Raw genomic sequence first — 21,722 nt, 5'->3', positions numbered from 1 at the left:
TCTCTCCCCCCCCCCCCCCCCCCCCCCCCGTCCCCACTACTTTTCTGAATCGTTTTAGACTAACCTTTGTTTTCCCTTGCATGTGTTTATGTATAAGAGAAACAGCACTCTTAGAATGTTTTGTAAAACCACGTTTAAAGCCTTAGTCCAGAGTCAGAGACTGGACTAAAGTCAAAACAAGTGAAAGGGAGCGTATTATATGTTAGATGAACAAAACCAACTGTGATCTGTATATTTTGTCTGCCAATGAAATCTGTCTGTGAATAAAGTAGTAAAAAAAAAATGACTGAGTTGAGGCATATGTTACTTTATTTCAAACGTTACTAGGCTTCAGTCAGTATCTTATGAATGTAAAAAGACTAAGGGGGTTTTGTTGTCACCATACGGGTGGGTGGGCAAGCAATGTTGACACCCAAATTTGTGAATACGATGACTCAAGAATATAGTAAAATCCTCGTGTGAACCTGCAGCTCTGCCAGCAACTACATTTCCAGTCACCATTAATCAAAAACATAAAATCTCCCTAGATTTTCTAAAGAAATCTCTTAAAGTAAAAGAGGTGACTTTGATGTGTTGGTTATTTGTTTTGCATAATGAAATCGCTCTTAACTGCTATTTGTATTTGACATATGCGCCTTATAGTTGCTTTTTACATCTTCCAGTCTTTGTCAGTGATTTGAACTACATGCTGTGTGAAACTTGTAGTAGGTTAATGTAGGGTAATATTAGAAGAAATGATGACTGTATTACACAGATGGGATAAAACATGGACGTAGCCACTGTGATTCAACCACTGCTTTTGGTCTCAGGATTATCTTTTCTGTTTATATTGGAAGTAGAGCTTGTACATTGTTATCTGATGCCATCATGTCATCAGATAACCTTTAATGAATTCTGTCTTTAATGACTTTAAAAAAGCCTCAAGTACTGACTGCAGACATTTGACTTTTTGGGGGATTTTCTCCAATCCACACAGGGTCAAAGCTATACGTAAACGCTCATACAGGCTCTATTAATGTCCTTAGCAAGTTGCACTTTGGCAAGATGCTTTTGGTAGCCATGAAAAAGCTTCTATTGTAATTCTGGCAGATTGATGGAGTTCATTTTAACCATAGTCCACAAATTTTCTATAGTGCTGGTAATTCCAGAACCTTAATGATAGACTGCTTTATCGATTAACCAGTTTTAATGTGTCTTTGAGATCATTGTCCAACTGGAACACCCAACTGTGTCCAAGTTTCAAACAGCTAGGTGTTGATTTGAGGTGAAGCTGAAGAATCTGAATGTCATTCATGGCTGTGTGGCAGGCAGACTAGGACCCAAATGCAGGACTCTGAGTCGAGGATATGACTTGAAAAAAAAGCAACTTTAATGCTGTGACTTAAAAGTTTCAAAAATGGTATAAAAAAATACAAGACATCAGGTAAAAAGCTAAACTTGGAAACTCAGAACCGGGAGACCTGAAAACACACAACAAAAAACAAGAGACGAGAGACTGAGACAAGGACACAAAAGCTTGACATTAGGACGGGGATAAACATGGAAACACACGACAGACTGGAGAGAAAAAACACACAACAGAAAGCAGCAGGAGATGCTGAAGACAGAACAGACATGAGAGCAGGCAAAAACTAAAAAATAGAAATATTAAACACAGATGCACTAGGAAATACAAAACTACAGACTAACTAATACAGGACAAGAAGATGAAAATCTGTTCAATCCAAAAGAAAGATTCACAAAACCATCATAAACTCACAAACTGTGTCAAAGACATAGGATCATGACATTTGTTCTTCATTACTCCATGCACAACAGAAGTGCTGCCACCACCATGCTTGATGTCTGATACAGTGTTCTTAGGTTTGAAAGCCTCAGGTTTAAACATACCTAAACAAGCATACCTCTTGCCATTGTGGCCAAATAACTCAATCATTGTTTCTTTGACTGGTAAAACTCCAGAAGTCATTTGTCCTGTTCGTGTGGGCAGGTGTAAATTTCAGCTTGAAAGTGTTGATTTTGTAGCAGGGTTTTTTTTTCTGAAACCTTCTCAGTTCACCATGAAGTAAAACTCACTGGACATTGGCCCTAGTATTACAGCACTTTCCTGTTCATGCCACAGTTGAACTTTTGTGGTTTCTGGGTTGTTCCTCAACATCGAAACCAATTTCATCCCAGCAGAATGTAACGGTTTGGGCCTTCTTCCAAGACTTGGCAAAGTGGTGACACGTCCAGATAACTTGGTCCTTATATCCTGGCAAGTAGAAGCTACCAGTTGTAGTCAATTATGATCACTAGGTCTTGGCAAATGATGACTATATTGAATATGACACAATCAACTTTCGTGTACAATAGTAAACATTAACAACAGTAAAATGTAATGGCCAGTCTGGGAAATTCAACCAATCTTCAGTGTCTAATAGCATTTTCAGTGATAACCTTTGGATAATTTTAAATCTGCAGATGAGATAATCAGTCGTCTTACAGTCTGTTGTAGGCTTACACCAACACCCTTCCATCTGGTGGGACTTAATTAGGCCTTGAGCCGTTGGCTCCACTACTGAGGCACTCGCAAAAAAAAACAAAGGCCTGAGTCTTATGAAAGGACTTAAAATATACAGAAGAGATGGGCTTAAACAGTGCTGTATGTAATGTTTTCAAAAATATTTACAAAATATTGTGATTAGTCAATTTTAAACCAGCTTTTCTGCTGAATGTTTAATTATTCTTAATCTATCCTCAACATTATTCATTCATGTGGTACTTTACATGCGTACACACACCCATCTGTCAGAGTTATTCTTATGTATATGCTGTTTTATTTGCCAAAAGAGAAATGAGGAGATTGATATTACTCTTATACGTCTTGATTAAATATTAGGCCAAAGCAACAACGATATGAGAAAAGGTTGTTTGTTTCATGTCCCTGACAGTATGTAGTTCCACACACGTGACTTCTGGAAGACTCAGTTTTTTCTGGGGGGAGGGGACATCTTCTCATGTCAGAGTGTTAAATCTGACAAACTTATTACATGATACTGATCAGGATATTGACTTCATGTAAACTGAAGACAAGTAAGGACGCAGTTTTGCAAACACAAAAAAGTGTTGCAGGTGACTTTTTTCACAGTTTCTAGTAAGTCAGCCACCGATCTGTGGTTGAGGCTTTCATGTTGGAGCGAAAATGGAACATGAAACCACTAGGCCAAGCCTCTTTCACTCCTTCACTTTCTGGGCTTGACACAAATGTTACTGAAGAAATGAACATTGATGGTTAACTGCTGAAAACTGTGCATGTGGTTGAACTACTTAAGAATCTTGTGCACAAACGAGCTACTTTGTAAAAAACAAAAACAAAAAACAGGCATGTATCATGGGACATCTGATAGCAACTCTAGCAGGTCACTAATCTATAGTTCTCTTCCCACGTCCTCTTTTTTCTTCCAGAAGGAGTCAAAAGAAAAATAATACATCAGAGGATCCAGACAGCAGCTCAAAACAATCAGACATGCCAGTGGAGTTATGCTGGTTTTGCTTTTTGTAAGTATGTGTAGTGGCATGGGCAGAAAACATGTGCAGAATATAAGCAAGTTGATGGCAAAAATCAGCATTACGTTCACCTTGTTTCTGACCTTTGCAGAGTCACTGAGATGTTTGTGTAGAGTCCAAGAAACCATAACGGTGCACACAATGTTGACTGCTAGCATTGTGACCAGTAACACAATCTGAAGATAAATAATTGCTGATCGTGTTACACTTTTATATTCATGAAGTTCAAAACAAATGTGATCTGTGTGGTTCTGTAAGTGTTCTAAAAATCCTTTGGCCTCTGGGATATTTACCACCAGCAAAAACCCCCAGACCAGCGCTGCTCCTTTCCAGGCATTGCACGAGGTCCGAAGATGGCGAGACCTCAGAGGATAAACCACAGCCAGCAGTCGGTCCACACTTATGAAGGTGATGAAGGAGGCGCTGGAGCGAATGTTGTTGCGAAAGATTATTACGCTGAAGAGGCATGTGATAATTCCCAGCGGGGTGCCTGTTGCATGATGGTAGATCCTCATGGGCAAAGAGAAGATGGCTAGCAGGTCTGAGAGTGCCAGGTTCACCATGAAGACAGCGTTGGGTGATTTGAGGCTGTGGCGGCGAAGAAGAATCCACAGTGAGACTGCATTCAGTGGCAGACCTATCACCATAATGCAGCCAAAGATCCCAGCATAAACCCGGTCATCTTCTGTGGAGCTGTTTGATGTGTTCATGATGAGAAAAGAAATGTCTGAATGTCCTTTTTAAAGAACTGAAGCAGAGTGGCAAAGGTTCCTCTTTGTGTGGTTTTTGTTTGTGAGTGAGGCGTGACTAGTTTGTGACTGTGACTAGTCACACGACAGGAAACTCAAGCTCATCTCATCTCATCTCATCTCACCTCATAAGCTCTGCCTCTATATTTGTGCTTTGAAGATAGGATCTCTGATTATGATTCCTGTAATACACATTTTTAATACGCTCTGACTGTAATGAGTTTATTTTTAGATTCTTGATTCTTTCCTTTGCAATATGGTTTAGTCTTGAGTTTAGTTCTTTTAATGTCTCTGAGTTTATTTATTTGGGGGATGGTTTTTTTTGTAATATAAACTTTACTTCTATAAAGTATTTTCCCAGGTCAGGTTTGTGTCAGCCAAAATACAAAATAAACGTCTTGTTTTCTTTTACCAATTTCTCCTGTGTGGTCTTCATTCTGGTCCTCGCTGATTGGTCTCACACAATCTGCAGCCTCAGATCATGATGGTTTAGAAATATTGGAAATGACAGTATTATTTTTGAGTCTTTAATCTAGGCTATTGCAACCACTGTGCCTCCACTGCAGGCAGGACCATGATAGAATTCACACATGAACGGCTTCCAAACTGAAGTTCACTAATCTGCAGTCAGCTTGCCTTATTTCCTTCCCTCACTTTTTTTTTTAACTTTCAAGAACATTGAAAATAAAACAAATAAAAAATAATAGTCAATTAAATTTTTAGAGTTTTGTTATTTTAGGTATTGTGTAATTTAGGGATTTTCCCCATCTTATACTTAAATCAGACATTTTTCGTCAATGTTCAGCTGTACACATACAGGTCCTTCTCAAAAAATCAGCATATTGTGATAAAGTTCATTATTTTCGGTAATGTACTGATAAACATTAGACTTTCATATATTTTAGATTCATTACACACAACTGAAGTAGTTCAAGCCTTTCATTGTTTTAATATTGATGATTTTGGCATACAGCTCATGAAAACCCAAATTTCCTATCTCAAAAAATTAGCATATCATGAAAAGGTTCTCTAAACGAGCTATTAACCTAATCATCTGAATCAACGAATTAACTCTAAACACCTGCAAAAGATTCCTGAGGCTTTTAAAAACTCCCAGCCTGGTTCATTACTCAAAACCGCAATCATGGGTAAGACTGCCGACCTGACTGCTGTCCAGAAGGCCATCATTGACACCCTCAAGCAGGAGGGTAAGACACAGAAAGAAATTTCTGAACGAATAGGCTGTTCCCAGAGTGCTGTATCAAGGCACCTCAGTGGGAAGTCTGTGGGAAGGAAAAAGTGTGGCAGAAAACGCTGCACAATGAGAAGAGGTGACCGGACCCTGAGGAAGATTGTGGAGAAGAACCGATTCCAGATCTTGGGGGACCTATTCATGATTCCATCTGCTGAAAAGCTTTATGGAGATGAAGATTACATTTTTCAGCACGACCTGGCGCCTGCTCACAGTGCCAAAACCACTGGTAAATGGTTTACTGACCATGGTATTACTGTGCTCAATTGGCCTGCCAACTCTCCTGACCTGAACCCCATAGAGAATCTGTGGGATATTGTGAAGAGAAAGTTGAGAGACGCAAGACCCAACACTCTGGATGAGCTTAAGGCCGCTATCGAAGCATCCTGGGCCTCCATAACACCTCAGCAGTGCCACAGGCTGATTGCCTCCATGCCACGCTGCATTGAAGCAGTCATTTCTGAGAAAGGATTCCCGACCAAGTATTGAGTGCATAACTGAACATGATTATTTGAAGGTTGACTTTTTTTGTAGTAAAAACACTTTTCTTTTATTGGTCAGAATTTTTGTGAGATAGGAATTTTGGGTTTTCATGAGCTGTTTGCCAAAATCATCAATATTAAAACAATAAAAGGTTTGAACTACTTCAGTTGTGTGTAATGAATCTAAAATATATGAAAGTCTAATGTTTATCAGTACATTACAGAAAAAAAATGCACTTTATCACAATATGCTGATTTTTTAAGAAGGACCTGTAAAACTGAGATATGATCGGTCTAAAAAAAGAAAAAAAAAAACAAAGCGTAATTTTACATGAAATAAATAAAAAGTATGAAACATTACAGGGCCTAGGCTTATGTGAATTTACATTGATGGATGCCAGATGGTTTGTTTTCAGTTACCTTTAATACGTTTGTAAGTTTTGAAGAGAGATGATCCGTTTGAATAAACAGGTAAAGACATGTTATTACAGTAGATAACCTGTGCTAAAACTAAACAGAAGAACAGGAAACAATTTCTTAAATGTGGCAGCGTGATGATAAATGATTAGACTGGACACAGTGAATGTTCCTCGTTTGGAGTCTTTTTCTGGAAAACATTTAAATATGTGGCGCTTGTGCGCTATCATCACATATGGTGATGATAAATAAAAGTGGCAACAGGTGCACTGGAGAGCCACAGTGTCCACAGACCATTTCTCTACTTTCCCTCCTGACTGATTTTCCTTTTGTTTGGTTTTTAGCTACTGTTCTTGTCACTGCTGGTAGCCCAGATGCTTACAGCCAATTCTGGTTGCACAGGTAGTCCAACTCCTCCAGGATGGCACATCCATGCAAGAAGGTTTGCTGTGTCTCCGAGCTCAGTCTTGAGTATATGGAGGAGATACCAGGAGATGGGAGGTTGCACAAAGAGAGTTGGACAGGGCCATAGAAAGGCCTCACCCTAAAGGGCAAGATCTGTGTCTGCTCATTTCTACTAGGAGGAGCTGCCAGACTCCCACAGAATGACCTCCAGCAGGCTATTCCTGTGCATGTTAGTTATCAAACTGTCAGGAAAAGGTTTTGTGAAGGTGGCACAAGGTTCCAACATCCTTTAGTGGGCCCCGTGCTCACAGTCCAGTACCATGTATCTGCATCTTCATCTGCAGCTATGTCAGCTGAGTTAAACCTTCTTCTACTGACCACTCTGTGCATGGTCACATCACAGAAAAGTGGATAATGCAGAATCTATAGCAAACACCAGTCAAACATTGGTGAACTTTACTGGTATTTCTGGAAGTTTTATGAATCTTCAGCTTTAACTGTAGAAAAAGAATTCTTCATCCTTTTATAATCTTTTCCTCCAGGAAACACCGCATCAGCTACAGGACAGTTAAGTAATGTACATTTTGCTGTTACACAAAAGAAAACAAACAAAACAAAAAAGCATCTGTGTAAACAACAAATATTTGTTTTATTTAAAATCTTTATACACTTTGACATATATTAGCCCAACATTACTGCGACATACACAAGCTAACATTTGTTTAACAATACCAATAGAAACGTATCTACAGGAGATTTAACCTAACTAAATGAAATCAATTTCACTGCACATGGATGAAACAAATCAAAGCAAAATCAAAGAATCAAAACAAAACAAGCGGGAGAAAAGGCAGCAAGTAAGGGAAATTCATTCTTCACAAATTTCTTTCAAAAGAAAGGCGAGCACAGCATAACTAACATGCTAAGATTGATTTAGCTGTCAGCAGTTGTAACAGGCAGTGGGAGAGTTTTATATGTGACACTATATCTATCACAATTAGACAGCACAAATTACCACAATGAAACACATGGGCTTAATTTTAGAAAGAGCCATACAGAGCAAAGCAGCAGCAGCTCCCTCTCTAAATGATGTGCCATAAGGTGGGCTGATATAGTGGCAACTAAAATCTCCATCCATTCACCTCTATTTATCCAATTCAGGGTTGAAGGGGTGCTGGAGCCTATTCGAGCTACCATAGGGTGACAGGCAGGATATACCTTGGACAGGTCGCTAGTATGTCACAGGGCTGCCACTAAAATTCATTTTGAGCAATCACTTGTATCGACAGAAGTTTCAACTGAAACCTTAGCAACCCTAATATCAAGCAGAATTTAACATTATTGTATATTGGACTAAATCAGCCATAAGGTTAGAGAGGCTTTTTTGTAGAAGCAAGTGTGTTTCAGGCAGATGAAAAACAGCCCCAAATGAAAAGCTCTTGAACTCATAAACAATTCACAAAAAAACATAGAAAACATACCAAGTGTTTAAACTGAGAAAATGTACCTTTTAAAGACAAATATTAGCCCATTTTAAATTTGATGGCAGCAACTGATCTAAAAAAAAGACTCTTCTACTATGAAGCCACACTGCTGTAATAGAGCCAGTATGTTATTGGGGCTTTGTCCCTTGCGCACAGAGATTCCTCCACATTCTCATAATGCATTGATGGTGTTATGTATTGTAGATTATGAGATATTCAAGCCTTTACAATTTTACATTGAGGGATGTTATTCTGATTTTTTTTCACAATTTAAAGATGCAGTTTTTATAGGTTGATGAAACTCTTCCTTTCTAAGATGCTCTTTTTATACCACATTACTGACCTGTCTTTCATGCAACTGAAAAATGTACAAGGAGACAACTTCTCACAAAAACAAAGCAGCTAGTCTGACTAAAAAGACGAAAAAACACGATTTTTCTTCTGTTTTTCTTATCTGTTTGTTAAAAGGTGGTTTGTTTCATGTCCTGACAGTATTTAGTTCAACAAGCGGTGACTTCCGGAAGCTTTTTTTTAAAAAAAGTCTCTAACTGATTTAGACAAGCTGCTTCGTCAGTTGTGAAGTGAACAAATATAAAGTGGATTTAATGAATTATGTGATTTTTTTTCTCTACACTGTTTTTCTCAACTGCATGAGAAATACTTCAGGAGAAGGCTTTAAGAAAAAAACTTCAGTGTGTCTGAATACATCTTCTCATGTCAGATTGTTAATTCTGACAAACTTATTACATGATACTGATTGAGATATTAACTGAACTTGACAAAAATAACATCTTAGTTCCCGTGTTGCAGCTGCCTTTTTTCACAGTTTCTAGTAAAGCAGATGAGCCACCGGTCTTCCTGTGGTTGAGGTTTTCATGTTGCAGTGAAAATAAAACATGAAACCACTAGGCCAAGTCAAGGCTTTTAATCTTTTACTTTCTGGCTTTTACACAAATGTTACTGAAGAAATGAACATTGATGGTTAACTGTAAAATAGTCAGATGTCAGATGTCTATTCATATTAACGTACAGAATTCACCTGCTTGCTGCTACTACTGCACACCCAATGTATATACATATATATATATAATGTTCTTCCTCTACACCCCCCCCCCCCCAATTTTTTTTGCACATGTCGAGGAGCGTGTCAGGCTACATTTCACTGTGTGTTATACTTGTATAACTATACATGTGACAAATAAAGAACCTTGAACTGCTGAAAACTGTGCATGTGGTTGAACTACTTAAGAATCTTGTGCACAAACGAGCTACTTTGTAAAAAACAAAAAACAAAAAAAAAAAAAAAAACAGGCATGTATCGTGGGACATCTGATAGCAACTCTAGCAGGTCACTAATCTATAGTTCTCTTCCCGTGTCCTCTTTTTTCTTCCAGAAGGAGTCAAAAGAAAAATAATACGTCAGTGGATCCAGACAGCAGTTCAAAACAGTCAGACATGCCAGTGGGGTTATACTGGTTTTGCTTTTTGTAACTGCGTGTAGTGGCATGGGCAGAAAACATGTGCAGAATATAAGCAAGTTGATGGCAAAAATCAGCATTACGTTCACCTTGTTTCTGACCTTTGCAGAGTCACTGAGATGTTTGTGTAGAGTCCAAGAAACCATAACGGTGCACACAATGTTGACTGCTAGCATTGTGACCAGTAACACAATCTGAAGGTAAATAATTGCTGATCGTGTTACACTTTTATAATAATGAGATTGAAAACAAATGTGTTCTGTGTGGTTCTGTAAGTGTTTAAAAAATCCTATGCCCTCTGGGATATTTACCACCAGGAAAAAGCCCCAGACGAGCGCTGCTCCTTTCCAGGCATTGCACGAGGTCCGGAGATGGCGAGACCTCAGAGGATAAACCACAGCCAGCAGTCGGTCCACGCTTATGAAGGTGATGAAGGAGGCGCTGGAGCGGAGGTTTTTGCGAAAGATTATTACGCTGAAGAGGCATGTGATAATTCCCAGCGGGGTGCCTGTTGCATGATGGTAGATCCTCATGGGCAAAGACATGATGGCTAGCAGATCTGTGAGTGCCAGGTTCACCATGAAGACAGCGTTGGGTGATTTGAGGCTGTGGCGGCGAAGAAGAATCCACAGTGAGACTGCATTCAGTGGCAGACCTATCACCATAATGCAGCCAAAGATCCCAGCATAAACCCGGTCATCTTCTGTGGAGCTGTTTGATGTGTTCATGATGAGAAAAGAAATGTCTGAATGTCCTTTTTAAAGAACTGAAGCCGAGCAGCAAAGGTTCCTCTTTGTGTGGTTTTTGTTTGTGAGTGAGGCGTGACTAGTTTGTCACTGTAGCTAGTCACACTACAGGAAACTCAAGCTCATCTCATAAGCTCTGCCTCTATATTTGTGCATTTTGAGTGTATTTTTATATTCTTGATTCTTTCCTTTGCAGTGGTTTAGTGTAGCACCCTCAAGGATTGACGTACGCACGATGTAGTTATAGAACAGGGGTTATTCTGTTCTTGGCAACCCGTGAGAACTGCTCACGGACAAACAATAAACAAAACATCACATCAAAATGCGCTCTTGTACTTAGTGCCAATCAATCAAAAGTCCTTAATTACAGAAAACAAAACATTTAAAACACACAAACCTCATGTGCTGACATCCAGGAGGTGCTAAATAGTCCTTTATGGCCTTATTGCCTTATCCTCCATCTTCTTTCTCAATTATTTCTACTCTTTGAACGATATTTTCTCCATGTGTGGAGCTAACTGTGAGCTGCAGCATGCAGACACCATGTGCGTTAGCAAAAAAGGAAACTGGGAGGAGATCAAGCTGTACCCTACACAATTCACCACCAGAGGGCGCAAAGAACAAAATCCAGACATACAGCTTAACAAACATCAAATGCAAAAGACCGTTACATTTAGTCTTGAGTTTAGTTCTTTTAATGTCTCTGAGTTTATTTTAATGGGGGAGGGGTTTTTTGTAATATAAACTTTACTTCTATACTGGGGCGATTCTAGGATCAGAGCTTTGGGGGTGCTGAGCACCCAGAGAGCTGCCCATCCAGGCAAGGTAAACTTTACTCATCACGATGAGACTTCTTCCCTGTCTCTGTTAGTCCCTGCATCCCTAAATGTCTCCAGTTGTCCCAAGTTCCCTCTGACTGTCTCCTTGGTGCATTTAAACCCCTGTTCCTCCCTGTCCTCATTGTCTGTTGTCTTCATCTCCATTATCAGTTATCATAATTTTACCCTCTCTGTGTAAGTCTGCAAATTTCTTTATTAAATCATAAGATTCTTAAATTCATCAAATCTCTCTGTGCCTGGGTCCTCGTCACAAAACATGACATCACTGTTTTGTACATTTTAACACAATTTAATCCCCACAGTTGTGAAAGAAAAGCAAAACACTTTTTTGACAAGTCTGTAACAAAACCATCAAATCTGATAAAGGTTATTTAAATGCTGCTAAAGAAGAATGGATTGGAATAAAAAACAAACAAACAAACTGATGATGAAAATGATGCTCATAGTGAGTAAAAAGTAAACTGAGTGCATTTTTTGGACAGATTCACTTTTAAAGTGTATGTATAATATAATACGGATACGTAAAAAAATACACTCCAAAAATAGAAGAGTCCTTGAAATGTACAAAATATTATTAAAAAATTAGAAAACTGAGACACCTTGGCCTATTGTACAATGTATATAATGTATGAAAAGATCTTTACTGCAGATGCTACTATGGCTCTGCAGATTTTTTCTTTTCTTTTAACCTATGTCGCCTCACCTTGAGGTTGGCAAATCTGTCTATCACATTTTGGTGGTCAAGTCTCTCAAGCATCTCTTTCTCAACTGACATCACAGCCAGGTGCTGGAGTCTGCTTTGACCCATGGTCCTTCTCAACCAGGTATGGAGCTGACTCAAGACACTAAATGACCTCTCACAGCTACAGCTGCTAACTGGGTTTGTTAGGGCAACCTGAATAACAGTTTTCAGTGTGGGGAAGATCTGATTATCCAGAAGATTGTACAATGTTAACATATCTGGAATGGCACCAGCCTCACTCTTGAGCTTCAAAAAGTCTTTGGTAACCGTGACTTCCTCTGACTGAAGCTCAATATGGTAATGCAGTGCCAGGGCTGACAACCCAGTTTGTTTTGCAGATTCTGTAGAGCAGCTTTAATATAGGGAGAACACAACTTCCAGATTGTATGAGTAAAATTAGTTGTTTTTCCCCCCCTTTGCCAGTTTAACAGTTTCTGTTTTGCCTGTTAGTACTCCCTGTCTGTTTTCTTACCTGGTTCTGCCTGACCTTGTACTTTCTCCTCATGTTCCCCTCTTTCCTCTTTGGACTGACATTCATACACAAATAGATTGTATTCAATTAGATTAAAAAAAATACTATTAAGATCACTAATAAAAAAGTCCTCTCTCAGTGTATTTTCAACCAAAAGGCAAATAACCAAACCACATGTACATCTAATAAAGGATACAAATATTGAAACACTGATCCAACATTATCCGTTATTGATGGATCATTTGATCTTACACTTTTACCTGAATGTGTCACGGGGCCGAGTGGCATGTACTGAACAGGACTCCGGTGCAGAAACCCAGAGCAGAGACAGCAGATGATGTAACAATTTATTAGGCTTAAGTGCAAAAAAAGAAAAGATAGCAAAGACAAAAAACAAAACAAAACAATAAGACGTGGAGTTTGACGAGGCGTGGCCTGGGGAACGTGGCTAGGGCGAGGGAATGAGGCCTGAGATGCGGAGTGGAGCTGCGCAGGGAACAGTCACACTGAAGAGAGAAGATAGAGTTAGGGAGGTAGTGGAGGCGTGCAGCTCGGATCTCAGCTGACCCTTCTCACCCTGGACACAGTCTGTTTGACCTGCTCCCCTCAGGCAGGAGGCTCCGGTCCATTCGCACCAGAACCTCTCCCCATAAGAACAGTTTCTTCCCCTCTGCTGTTGGACACATGAACAATAACCGTATGACTGTTCCCACCACTAACACATGACCCTACGCTGTGTTCACTGCATCATTCCATGTTTGGCACTGATCACCACCTGCACTCATGTATATATCTACTTAGCACTTTTAATTCTTATTCTCATGTCTATTTAAGCGTAATTTATGACAGTATGTTTGCACTGAAGCACTGCAGCAATTTCCTAATGTTGTAAACCTGCTCAACATTTGGCAATAAAACCCTTTCTGATTCTGATTCTGGAGGCAGCTCTGAAGTGGCCAGTTGTAAGAGTAGCAATTCTTACTTGCAGTAGGGGACATGGAGTGTTGAGAGGGGGGTGATGAGAATCCAGGGGGAGGCTGAGTGGCGTGGAAAGGCTGGCCTGAGATCCGGGGCTTCAGATGGAGTGTGATGGCAGGAGGGCAGGCAGGTGAGGCACAGAGAGATTTTCAAAATGATTGCTTGGTATCCTGAGTCGGGAGGTGGAGCGTGAGCCAAGGTGAATACAGCAACTGCAGCACAAGAGTCTTGTTAACAAGATAGATCACAGCAAGCACTTGAAGTATAAGGCCTGTTACCAACATGCGTTGATGACGAACTGGCAGTGAATGAACATCAACGTGTGGTTTAAATCCCTCTGGCTTGATTGCCTGCAATAGGCTCCAGGTGTGCAGGAGCTGGAGTTGGCCCTGCCCAGGGGCGGATCCCAGGTCAGTTCAGGAGCCTTATGGAAATTCCAGCCACCCACCGCAGACCATGACAGAATGTGGCTCCTTCTTTTGAAAAAACTTCCTCATATCCATTATGAGCCTGGCTGTCTCTCTGTGTACACACACACACACACACACACACACACACACACACACACACACACACACACACACACACACACACACACACACACACAGAACAGGAGCTATAAGGTTAATGGGCATCCAGTCAGTTAGCTAGTTAGTACCTTGGGTTCAATATCGGTACATGCACATATGACAAAATAACCAGTTTCTCTCATTACATTTCAAACAGGACAGTGGTAACAACAGCAGGCTACGGACAATGTTAAGTTTTAGATTTTAAATAGGCTATATACATTTCAATGACATCAACAGGACAGTCAAATAGCGCTGGTTTTACTACAGAGTAGGACGGATTGTAGGGTAGCAAACATCGTCGGAAGTTTTCAACACTGCAGGTTACCTGTTATAATGTTTTTCAGCTAAAAAGAAACATGGCCTGACTCCTACCTAACTATATAAAGAGTAACTGAAAATTAAATGCAGCTAACATGTCCTGTTTCCCAGGTGGTGTTACCCTTTTCCCTGCGGTGGGGAGAGGCAGACCGCCCCGACTCCGCAGCAGCAGGGAGGCCCCACACTCCAGACCGCAGTTGGACGGCCAACTCTTCCTAGCCCCCCCGCTCCAGCAGGCCGCAGAGAACGGGGGTGAGAGAAGACCACCACCACCTGGGTCTGGGTGCAGTTCCCCCCTCCAGGGGCAAGGGTACCTAGACCCGGTTCGTAGAGTACGCTTGGGGAGTGTGATCGTGTGTACAGCGTCTCTTTATGTCTGTCTCCACGTTGGTTGAGTGTGGAGTAAGTGCATATGAGAGCATGAGGGTGGGGATGGATGTTTGTGTCTGTGTGTGCCTATATGTCTCTGTCTATATGTCAGGTTGGGTATCAGACGCCACCTCTCTGGGGACATCTCAGGCCCTCCAAGGTTTGGAGGCCTATCTCCACCCACCACTTCCCCTGCCAGTGGCGGACTCCCTCAGGTGTCGGTGTGTTGGTGGTTCTTTGTGTCTGGGGGTGGGCGTCCGGGTACACACTGGCTCACTCCTTGGCGGCCGCTTATCGGGGCCTGGAGCCTGGGGCTCGCTCGGGCCACTTCGGAGGTGGGGTGCCCCCGGCCTCTCGGCCTGGGGCTCGGTCACTCAGGCACAGCTGGGTGCCGGCGGAGCTCACGGGCGCGTCACTGCAACTCCCCCTGGCTTCTGCTCCGCGGCTGCTGAATGAGCCCTCATCTGGGACTCTCCTCAGCTCTTACTGGGACAGTGGCGCGGCTGCCCCTCTGTTGGTCTTCCTTGGTCTCTTGTGTTCTGGGGACCTCTGGATGTCTGGAGTTTTGATCTCCTCCATACCTGCTTCATACCCTGGAGGACGGGGCTGTGGCTCCCCACACTCCCTAGCAGATCGTTACATGGAGAAACCTTTGGAATGCAAGCATGCTGATCCACACAGGTATGCACACAGGTGTACACACGGGTATTCACAGACGCGGACTACAGCTTTCTTGGCTGCTGCCTCAAAGCAGATTTTCCCCATCTTATACTTAAATAAGATATTTTTCGTCACTGTTCAGCTGTACACATAAAAATGAAATATGGACTGTCTAAAAAAAAAGAGAGCGTAATTTTACATGAAATAAATAAAAAGTATGAAACATTACAGGGCCTAGGCTCATTTGAATTTACAATGATGGATGCCAGATGGTTTGTTTTCAGTTACCTTTAATACGTTTGTAAGTTTTGAAGAGAGATGATCAGTTTGAATAAACAGGTAAAGACATGTTATTACAGTAGATAACCTGTGCTAAAACTAAACAGAAGAACAAGAAACAATTTCTTAAATGTGGCAGCGTGATGATAAATGATTAGACTGGACACAGTGAATGTTCCTCGTTTGGAGTCTTTTTCTGGAAAACATTTAAATATGTGGCGCTTGTGCGCCATCATCACATATGGTGATGATAAATAAAAGTGGCAACAGGTGCACTGGAGAGCCACAGTATCCACAGACCATTTCTCTACTTTCCCTCCTGACTGATTTTCCTTTTGTTTGGTTTTTAGCTACTGTTCTTGTCACTGCTGGTAGCCCAGATGCTTACAGCCAATTCTGGTTGCACAGGTAGTCCAACTCCTCCAGGATGGCACATCCATGCAAGAAAGTTTGCTGTGTCTCCGAGCTCAGTCTTGAGTATATGGAGGAGATACCAGGAGATGGGAGGTTGCACAAAGAGAGTTGGACAGGGCCATAGAAAGGCCTCACCCTAAAGGACAAGATCTGTGTCTGCTCATTTCTACTAGGAGGAGCTGCCAGACTCCCACAGAATGACCTCCAGCAGGCTATTCCTGTGCATGTTAGTTATCAAACTGTCAGGAAAAGGTTTTGTGAAGGTGGCACAAGGTTCCAACATCCTTTAGTGGGCCCCGTGCTCACAGTCCAGTACCATGTATCTGCATCTTCATCTGCAGCTATGTCAGCTGAGTTAAACCTTCTTCTACTGACCACTCTGTGCATGGTCACATCACAGAAAAGTGGATAATGCAGAATCTATAGCAAACACCAGTCAAACATTGGTGAACTTTACTGGTATTTCTGGAAGTTTTATGAATCTTCAGCTTTAACTGTAGAAAAAGAATTCTTCATCCTTTTATAATCTTTTCCTCCAGGAAACACCGCATCAGCTACAGGACAGTTAAGTAATGTACATTTTGCTGTTACACAAAAGAAAACAAACAAAACAAAAAAGCATCTGTGTAAACAACAAATATTTGTTTTATTTAAAATCTTTATACACTTTGACATATATTAGCCCAACATTACTGCGACATACACAAGCTAACATTTGTTTAACAATACCAATAGAAACGTATCTACAGGAGATTTAACCTAACTAAATGAAATCAATTTCACTGCACATGGATGAAACAAATCAAAGCAAAATCAAAGAATCAAAACAAAACAAGCGGGAGAAAAGGCAGCAAGTAAGGGAAATTCATTCTTCACAAATTTCTTTCAAAAGAAAGGCGAGCACAGCATAACTAACATGCTAAGATTGATTTAGCTGTCAGCAGTTGTAACAGGCAGTGGGAGAGTTTTATATGTGACACTATATCTATCACAATTAGACAGCACAAATTACCACAATGAAACACATGGGCTTAATTTTAGAAAGAGCCATACAGAGCAAAGCAGCAGCAGCTCCCTCTCTAAATGATGTGCCATAAGGTGGGCTGATATAGTGGCAACTAAAATCTCCATCCATTCACCTCTATTTATCCAATTCAGGGTTGAAGGGGTGCTGGAGCCTATTCGAGCTACCATAGGGTGACAGGCAGGATATACCTTGGACAGGTCGCTAGTATGTCACAGGGCTGCCACTAAAATTCATTTTGAGCAATCACTTGTATCGACAGAAGTTTCAAATGAAACCTTAGCAACCCTAATATCAAGCAGAATTTAACATTATTGTATATTGGACTAAATCAGCCATAAGGTTAGAGAGGCTTTTTTGTGGAAGCAAGTGTGTTTCAGGCAGATGAAAAACAGCCCCAAATGAAAAGCTCTTGAACTCATAAACAATTCACAAAAAAACATAGAAAACATACCAAGTGTTTAAACTGAGAAAATGTACCTTTTAAAGACAAATATTAGCCCATTTTAAATTTGATGGCAGCAACTGATCTAAAAAAAAGACTCTTCTACTATGAAGCCACACTGCTGTAATAGAGCCAGTATGTTATTTATCAGTCTTATGCAACAAATTCTCTGAAAAAATGTCATCAACATTTAGAGCATTGCTCTAAAATCTGTATATAACTACCAGCATTGATGGTGCCTTTCCAGATGTGCAAGTTGCCAATTTCATGGTCAGTAATGCACACCCATACCATCAGAAGTGTAACCTTTAGAAGGCCCATCTCTTCTTTAGTCCAGAGAATTGCTCTGACCATAGAAAAGTTTTTCAATTTGTGCATTTTAAATGCATTTTGCCCAGAGAAGATGGTGGTGTTCCTGGACCATGTTCTTCTTTTTCTTTAACTTGGATTTGTCGTTGGCACAGTAAATTATGATTATGATTCACATACAGCAATTTCTGCAAGTGTTCCTGAGCCCATGTGGTGATTTCCACGACACAGGCATACTTTTTTGTAATGCAGTGCTATATTAAGGCCTGAAAATCACAGGACTGCAATGTTGATTTTGGGCTTTGTCCCTTGCGCACAGAGATTCCTCCACATTCTCATAATGCATTGATGGTGTTATGTATTGTAGATTATGAGATATTCAAGCCTTTACAATTTTACATTGAGGGATGTTATTCTGATTTTTTTTCACAATTTAAAGACGCAGTTTTTATAGGTTGATGAAACTCTTCCTTTCTAAGATGCTCTTTTTATACCACATTACTGACCTGTCTTTCATGCAACTGAAAAATGTACAAGGAGACAACTTATCACAAAAACAAAGCAGCTAGTCTGACTAAAAAGACGAAAAAACACGATTTTTCTTCTGTTTTTCTTATCTGTTTGTTAAAAGGTGGTTTGTTTCATGTCCTGACAGTATTTAGTTCAACAAGCGGTGACTTCCAGAAGCTTTCTAACTGATTTAGACAAGCTGCTTCCTCAGTTGTGAAGTGAACAAATATAAAGTGGATTTAATGAATTATGTGATTTTTTTTCTCTACACTGTTTTTCTCAACTGCATGAGAAATACTTCAGGAGAAGGCTTTAAGAAAAAAACTTCAGTGTGTCTGAATACATCTTCTCATGTCAGATTGTTAATTCTGACAAACTTATTACATGATACTGATTGAGATATTAACTGAACTTGACAAAAATAACATCTTAGTTCCCGTGTTGCAGCTGCCTTTTTTCACAGTTTCTAGTAAAGCAGATGAGCCACCGGTCTTCCTGTGGTTGAGGTTTTCATGTTGCAGTGAAAATAAAACATGAAACCACTAGGCCAAGTCAAGGCTTTTAATCTTTTACTTTCTGGCTTTTACACAAATGTTACTGAAGAAATGAACATTGATGGTTAACTGTAAAATAGTCAGATGTCAGATGTCTATTCATATTAACGTACAGAATTCACCTGCTTGCTGCTACTACTGCACACCCAATGTATATACATATATATATATAATGTTCTTCCTCTACACCCCCCCCCCCCCAATTTTTTTTGCACATGTCGAGGAGCGTGTCAGGCTACATTTCACTGTGTGTTATACTTGTATAACTATACATGTGACAAATAAAGAACCTTGAACTGCTGAAAACTGTGCATGTGGTTGAACTACTTAAGAATCTTGTGCACAAACGAGCTACTTTGTAAAAAACAAAAAACAAAAAAAAAAAAAAAACAGGCATGTATCGTGGGACATCTGATAGCAACTCTAGCAGGTCACTAATCTATAGTTCTCTTCCCGTGTCCTCTTTTTTCTTCCAGAAGGAGTCAAAAGAAAAATAATACGTCAGTGGATCCAGACAGCAGTTCAAAACAGTCAGACATGCCAGTGGGGTTATACTGGTTTTGCTTTTTGTAACTGCGTGTAGTGGCATGGGCAGAAAACATGTGCAGAATATAAGCAAGTTGATGGCAAAAATCAGCATTACGTTCACCTTGTTTCTGACCTTTGCAGAGTCACTGAGATGTTTGTGTAGAGTCCAAGAAACCATAACGGTGCACACAATGTTGACTGCTAGCATTGTGACCAGTAACACAATCTGAAGGTAAATAATTGCTGATCGTGTTACACTTTTATAATAATGAGATTGAAAACAAATGTGTTCTGTGTGGTTCTGTAAGTGTTTAAAAAATCCTATGCCCTCTGGGATATTTACCACCAGGAAAAAGCCCCAGACGAGCGCTGCTCCTTTCCAGGCATTGCACGAGGTCCGAAGATGGCGAGACCTCAGAGGATAAACCACAGCCAGCAGTCGGTCCACGCTTATGAAGGTGATGAAGGAGGCGCTGGAGCGGAGGTTTTTGCGAAAGATTATTACGCTGAAGAGGCATGTGATAATTCCCAGCGAGGTGCCTGTTGCATGATGGTAGATCCTCATGGGCAAAGACATGATGGCTAGCAGGTCTGAGAGTGCCAGGTTCACCATGAAGACAGCGTTGGGTGATTTGAGGCTGTGGCGGCGAAGAAGAATCCACAGTGAGACTGCATTCAGTGGCAGACCTATCACCATAATGCAGCCAAAGATCCCAGCATAAACCCGGTCATCTTCTGTGGAGCTGTTTGATGTGTTCATGATGAGAAAAGAAATGTCTGAATGTCCTTTTTAAAGAACTGAAGCCGAGCAGCAAAGGTTCCTCTTTGTGTGGTTTTTGTTTGTGAGTGAGGCGTGACTAGTTTGTCACTGTAGCTAGTCACACTACAGGAAACTCAAGCTCATCTCATAAGCTCTGCCTCTATATTTGTGCATTTTGAGTGTATTTTTATATTCTTGATTCTTTCCTTTGCAGTGGTTTAGTGTAGCACCCTCAAGGATTGACGTACGCACGATGTAGTTATAGAACAGGGGTTATTCTGTTCTTGGCAACCCGTGAGAACTGCTCACGGACAAACAATAAACAAAACATCACATCAAAATGCGCTCTTGTACTTAGTGCCAATCAATCAAAAGTCCTTAATTACAGAAAACAAAACATTTAAAACACACAAACCTCATGTGCTGAGCACCCAGAGAGCTGCCCAGCCAGGCAAGGTAAACTTTACTCATCACGATGAGACTTCTTCCCTGTCTCTGTTAGTCCCTGCATCCCTAAATGTCTCCAGTTGTCCCAAGTTCCCTCTGACTGTCTCCTTGGTGCATTTAAACCCCTGTTCCTCCCTGTCCTCATTGTCTGTTGTCTTCATCTCCATTATCAGTTATCATAATTTTACCCTCTCTGTGCAAGTCTGCAAATTTCTTTATTAAATCATAAGATTCTTAAATTCATCAAATCTCTCTGTGCCTGGGTCCTCGTCACAAAACATGACATCACTGTTTTGTACATTTTAACACAATTTAATCCCCACAGTTGTGAAAGAAAAGCAAAACACTTTTTTGACAAGTCTGTAACAAAACCATCAAATCTGATAAAGGTTATTTAAATGCTGCTAAAGAAGAATGGATTGGAATAAAAAACAAACAAACAAACTGATGATGAAAATGATGCTCATAGTGAGTAAAAAGTAAACTGAGTGCATTTTTGGACAGATTCACTTTTAAAGTGTATGTATAATATAATACGGATACGTAAAAAAATACACTCCAAAAATAGAAGAGTCCTTGAAATGTACAAAATATTATTAAAAAATTAGAAAACTGAGACACCTTGGCCTATGGTACAATGTATATAATGTATGAAAAGATCTTTACTGCAGATGCTACTATGGCTCTGCAGATTTTTTCTTTTCTTTTAACCTATGTCGCCTCACCTTGAGGTTGGCAAATCTGTCTATCACATTTTGGTGGTCAAGTCTCTCAAGCATCTCTTTCTCATCTCTGCTGGAGTCTGCTTTGACCCATGGTCCTTCTCAGCCAGGTATGGAGCTGACTCAAGAAACTAAATGACCTCTCACAGCTACAGCTGCTAACTGGGTTTGTTAGGGCAACCTGAATAACAGTTTTCAGTGTGGGGAAGATCTGATTA

At 40.5% G+C, this 21,722-nt stretch overlaps 3 protein-coding genes and 1 long non-coding RNA gene across 5 annotated transcripts; all 4 read right to left on the bottom strand.

Moving 5' to 3' along the window:
* Positions 1 to 1,347: 1,347 nt before the first annotated feature.
* On the bottom strand, positions 1,348 to 4,302 carry LOC113036360 (lysophosphatidic acid receptor 6-like). The gene has a single exon (XM_080288938.1). It carries the CDS (start codon positions 4,257 to 4,259, stop codon positions 3,411 to 3,413), a length of 849 nt encoding a protein of 282 aa, XP_080145064.1. The 5' UTR covers positions 4,260 to 4,302; the 3' UTR covers positions 1,348 to 3,410.
* A 3,176-nt stretch (positions 4,303 to 7,478) lies between these two features.
* LOC113036520 (lysophosphatidic acid receptor 6-like) lies at positions 7,479 to 11,111 on the bottom strand. Of its 2 annotated transcripts, none has more exons than XM_080288723.1 (2): positions 10,960 to 11,111; positions 7,479 to 10,845 (listed from the first exon to the last, which is right to left on the bottom strand). In XM_080288723.1, the coding sequence occupies exon 2, from the start codon at positions 10,542 to 10,544 to the stop codon at positions 9,696 to 9,698; it is 849 nt and encodes a 282-aa protein (XP_080144849.1). In that variant the 5' UTR covers positions 10,545 to 10,845; positions 10,960 to 11,111; the 3' UTR covers positions 7,479 to 9,695. The 2 variants fall into 2 exon arrangements, with proteins under 2 accessions (XP_080144849.1, XP_080144850.1); XM_080288724.1 differs by having other exon boundaries at positions 7,479 to 10,527.
* A 1,837-nt stretch (positions 11,112 to 12,948) lies between these two features.
* On the bottom strand, positions 12,949 to 14,111 carry LOC145420163 (uncharacterized). The gene is made up of 2 exons (XR_013901471.1): positions 13,598 to 14,111; positions 12,949 to 13,121 (listed from the first exon to the last, which is right to left on the bottom strand). It is a non-coding gene; the product is annotated as an uncharacterized LOC145420163 (long non-coding RNA).
* A 2,715-nt stretch (positions 14,112 to 16,826) lies between these two features.
* On the bottom strand, positions 16,827 to 20,724 carry LOC145420033 (lysophosphatidic acid receptor 6-like). The gene has a single exon (XM_080288739.1). It carries the CDS (start codon positions 20,333 to 20,335, stop codon positions 19,487 to 19,489), a length of 849 nt encoding a protein of 282 aa, XP_080144865.1. The 5' UTR covers positions 20,336 to 20,724; the 3' UTR covers positions 16,827 to 19,486.
* Positions 20,725 to 21,722: the final 998 nt, after the last annotated feature.

This window comes from Astatotilapia calliptera, chromosome 14 (assembly GCF_964374335.1).
Source record: "Astatotilapia calliptera chromosome 14, fAstCal68.1, whole genome shotgun sequence".
NCBI classification, from domain to species: domain Eukaryota; kingdom Metazoa; phylum Chordata; class Actinopteri; order Cichliformes; family Cichlidae; genus Astatotilapia; species Astatotilapia calliptera.
This window is presented reverse-complemented; position numbering and strand designations above follow the sequence as displayed.

Excerpts from the sequence above, each read along its gene's own strand:
- LOC145420033 (XM_080288739.1), bottom strand. The coding sequence starts at position 20,335 with ATGAACACATCAAACAGCTCCACAGAAGATGACCGGGTTTATGCTGGG.
- LOC113036360 (XM_080288938.1), bottom strand. The coding sequence starts at position 4,259 with ATGAACACATCAAACAGCTCCACAGAAGATGACCGGGTTTATGCTGGG.
- LOC113036520 (XM_080288723.1), bottom strand. The coding sequence starts at position 10,544 with ATGAACACATCAAACAGCTCCACAGAAGATGACCGGGTTTATGCTGGG.